We start from the raw sequence: 4,010 nt of genomic DNA on the forward strand, positions 1-4,010 counted from the left end.
AACAGTAATTTTGGTATCTTCACTGGCGGGCCTCGATTTATTGAGAGAACAACATGCTTGAACCCAAGAGAATGCACGCCTGGCAGGACTTTGATTTATGTTGTTGGAATTATGTGTTGAAAGTGGAGGTGATGGCTTCTGCATCGGTGGGCCCATGAGTGGGTGATATTCTTTGCACATTCCAATGAAACTTGGTACATCAAAAAGTTCCAACTCTTTCAGTGAGGGGAGCATGGCTTCTTCCGCCTCTTGGAACTTATCAAATATGTACTCCAGCTGCTCACACCAATATATACTCAACATTTCCAAAGATGCAAGACCTCCAGCGAATAGAATTGGCAATATTATTCTTAACTTGCTGCACCATTCAATTTGAAGTTTTTTCAATTTTGGGAAAAATGAGTCATGGTAACTCTTTTGATTACTGTCATCGTCTTCACTCACTATGATGCATTCCAATGCACTACAGTCCCTAATTGTTAATTTTTCCAACTCCATCAGACTTCGTGCAGTGGATGGTTGGAAAACTGTCACCAACATTGGACAATCTTCCAGTTGCAGGGACTTAAGATGACATAAGTTGTAGTTGCCATTAGATAATATGCTCTGCAGTCTATGACACCCGTTCAACTTCATAATCTCTAATTGCTCCCAAACACCAGATGGTAGAGAACCATGACATAAATCTTCAACTTCTACTTTAGAGAGATGTATTCCGACCAAATTACGAAAAGCAGCCACACCATAATCATGATCTTTAGTATATATGGGGAACTTCGTATAAGGACAAGAACTCAAATGAAGAACAATCAAATCATTCATCATGCCTCGATCATCTGTTGCAACAATGTCAGGGATAAGATTTTTCCATATTCTTTGCGCATCCTCTCCTTTCAAGATGAGAAGTTCAGCTCTTCTGACAAGCTGCTTAAATGTTGCCTCTGAGACTAAATGACTTAATTGATCATCTATTCGAATGCATCTTGACATGGAGCCATACTTCTCAAAATAACCTGAAAGGTCCTTAGAAGATATACAATATCTATGTAATGTAAGAGGAGATCCATTTTGAGAAATTGCATCTTTTTCTTCATTGTCAAACCAATTATCAACAAAAGTTAACTCTTCTAGCTGTGAGCATCTCTCAATCACTTCAAAAGGATTATTCTTTTCAATTTTACATCTTTCTACCTCCAATGATCTCAACATTTTTAGTTTCAAAAATTCACTTGGTAATTCATTGATTGAACAATAATAAAACCAAATAGTCCCAAGACTCAACAAGTCTCCTAAGATAGAGATGTCACCTAAATCCAAATTCTTGAGAATGAGCGTTCGAATGTCCTTCAATGATTGGAGTGAATTCATCAACGATAGAGCTGGAGTTCTTGTGTAATAATAATTATCAAATAAAACCAAAACTTTGAGCCTCATCATCTCTTTAAAGAATGCACACGAGACCTTGAACTCCTCTGAATCATCTAAAATTATTAATAGAACCTCCAATTTACTTCCGTCAAAGTTAGTAGGAAAATCATCATTATTCCAAATCAGAAAATATCTCAAATTCTCTTTTATACGCATTTTCGAATCTATGAGAGATTGGATGTCTTTGGCTCCAATCTTCAAAGCTACATCACGAACCAAATCATGCATCTTTACATATTCATATTCCCCATGCAACAATAAAGAGGAATCTATGAGTTCCATTATAGCTCCATCCACTTCACTTCTTGCTAAATGGTGTATGTCATTTTCCCCAAAAGAACCCAACCCTGTACCAATTTTGGTTAAAACTTGTATAGGAACTTGGTAATCTTCTGGGAACAAAGAAGATATAAGAAAGAGCTCTTTGGCCTTTTCATTTTTCAAGTTATCGTAGCTTAACTTCAAGCATTTATAAGCATCATTCAAATCCTGATCAACAACATGATCTTCCAAGGTTTTCAAAGCATCCTTCCAAACTGGTGTAGGTTGACTTTTTAGTACTCTAGCTATTGCTACAATTGCAACTGGTATTCCTCCACAATGCTCCACAATTTTTTCTGGCATACCCTTCAAACCACGAGGGGAATTATTTAATTTGGCATGTGCATCAAAAAGTTTCAATGCCTCTTTGTTGTTTAACATGTGTAGTTCAATCATTCGGCATCCCATTTCCTTACAAACACGTGAACTACGTGTGGTTATCAATAAATTACAGCCCTTGTGGCGAGATGGGATCCCCAAATTTTCTATCAAATCAAACTTTTCCCATACATCATCTAGTATTATAAGTAACTTTTCGTTGTTGTTTATGATTCTGGAAAATATTATACTTGAGAGTTCTTCTTCCTTCACTTCCTCTAAACTCAAACCTAAACCTTTTACAAGTTCACCACGAATCTTTTTGAAATCAGGAGGCTTGGAGACAACAAGAAATATGAACTTGTGAATTGATTTAGATTCTTTTAATTTATAACCCACTTCTTTTGCCATTGAAGTTTTGCCTGCTCCACCGATCCCTTGTAATCCAATCATATTGCTATTCTCATCCTGCAATGCTTTCAAAAGATCTTGGAACTTTAACTCTTTGCTCTCAAAATGAATGTAATCTTGTGGAGGAAGGTGTCGTATGTCTAATACATTTGCTCGACTAAATACCATATTGGGATTATAACTTCCCAATAATCTTTCAATATGTCGAGTCTTCTTTGCTAACTCTTTTCCTCTTCGATATTGCCACCAACAATTAGAACACCAGCCAAAAAGAATTCTTCTTTATTTTAGTATCTATATTGGTACTGATGATGTCATCTGCTTCACGCTCCCATTGCCGATCTTCAGACTTAAAACTAAACACACCTCTCCCTTTTTGAAAATTTCTCTTCATATCCTCATGCTTTGCAACTAGTATTTTCCTTTGTCCATCAAAATTTTCAACATAACTATTGAAACAACATAAGTATTGAGCTTCATTTTTTACAAGATTCACCAAACTTTGGACTTCATCCTTTGCAAGGTCAAGCAAGCAGCTCTCCATCTAACATGAATACAAGCTAATTATAGTTCGTCTATGACTATCATACTAGTTGGGATTTCAATCATCAAATCAATAACACCCCCCCCCCCAAATAATTAAATCAGAAAGATGCTGCTCTGATGACTTGATATCTCAAACATTGCAAGTTAGAAGTGTTGAAAAATTGTGAATAAATTTGCATTAAAATATGATCTTCATGAAAAGGAAAACATACAAAGGAGAAATGTAATGAAAGCAAATGGCTCAAGTGCTCTATCATTAACAATTTGAGACCCCTTTGTCTTAAATTGCGAAAATGAATTGAAATATCAATTTTAAAATCAACTAAAATTTCTAAAATTTACTGTCGTTAACAGTAATTTATACGCGCAGTATACATGTGCCCACAAACTAAATTTTCCCGGCCGGTCTAACGCTGTCATGACGTGGCAAATGTGTAACCGAATTTCTAGTGTCATGGACTATTTTGTTAGTATATCATCTTTTTTATAAAAAAAAACATTTACTAAAAAATTGGAAATAAAATTTTCAAACACGGTTTTCTTTAACTTTATTGAATTGTCTTTATAGTATTATGTGTATGTTACACATAACAGCCGAACAAAATTAAGATGATCATATAGAGTTATGCACCCACAATTTAACAATTTTCAGAATATTATATTTACTTTTTTTTCTGGTTAGGTACTTTTTTGGGGAAAAAAAATTGGACCATGCGATACCATATTTGTGTATATATATGGGTGTAAGGAAAATAGTAATAAAAAATATAACACTACATAAAAATAACAGAAAGAAACTCAATCAAATAAAAATGCATCCTTACCTCTTTTTTTTCTCAGATTTCAGGGTCGAACCAAGATAAAATAAAAGAGATTCACAAACCAGAACACAAGAATGGAAATCCTGTCAATAAGAAATATGTGAAAGCTTTATTTACGAGAGAAATAATATTAATAAAAAATGAACAATAAGTATGAGATTAAAG

At 34.6% G+C, this 4,010-nt stretch overlaps 1 protein-coding gene across 1 annotated transcript; it reads right to left on the bottom strand.

The window, feature by feature from the left end:
- Window positions 1-280: 280 nt before the first annotated feature.
- Window positions 281-2,646, bottom strand: LOC114744217 (disease resistance protein At4g27190-like). Its single transcript, XM_028932414.1, has 2 exons — window positions 445-2,646; window positions 281-358 (listed from the first exon to the last, which is right to left on the bottom strand). Exons 1-2 carry the CDS (start codon window positions 2,644-2,646, stop codon window positions 281-283), a joined length of 2,280 nt encoding a protein of 759 aa, XP_028788247.1.
- Window positions 2,647-4,010: the final 1,364 nt, after the last annotated feature.

This window comes from Neltuma alba, unplaced genomic scaffold (assembly GCF_004799145.2).
Source record: "Neltuma alba isolate B1F8T4 unplaced genomic scaffold, ASM479914v2 tig00004288_pilon, whole genome shotgun sequence".
Classification (NCBI taxonomy): Eukaryota; Viridiplantae; Streptophyta; class Magnoliopsida; order Fabales; family Fabaceae; genus Neltuma; species Neltuma alba.

Excerpts from the sequence above, each read along its gene's own strand:
- LOC114744217 (XM_028932414.1), bottom strand. The coding sequence starts at position 2,646 with ATGGTATTTAGTCGAGCAAATGTATTAGACATACGACACCTTCCTCCA. Across the intron at positions 359-444 it reads GTGCATTGGAATGCATCATA|CAAGTTAAGAATAATATTGC; the intron begins GTGAGTGAAGAC and ends TGAATGGTGCAG.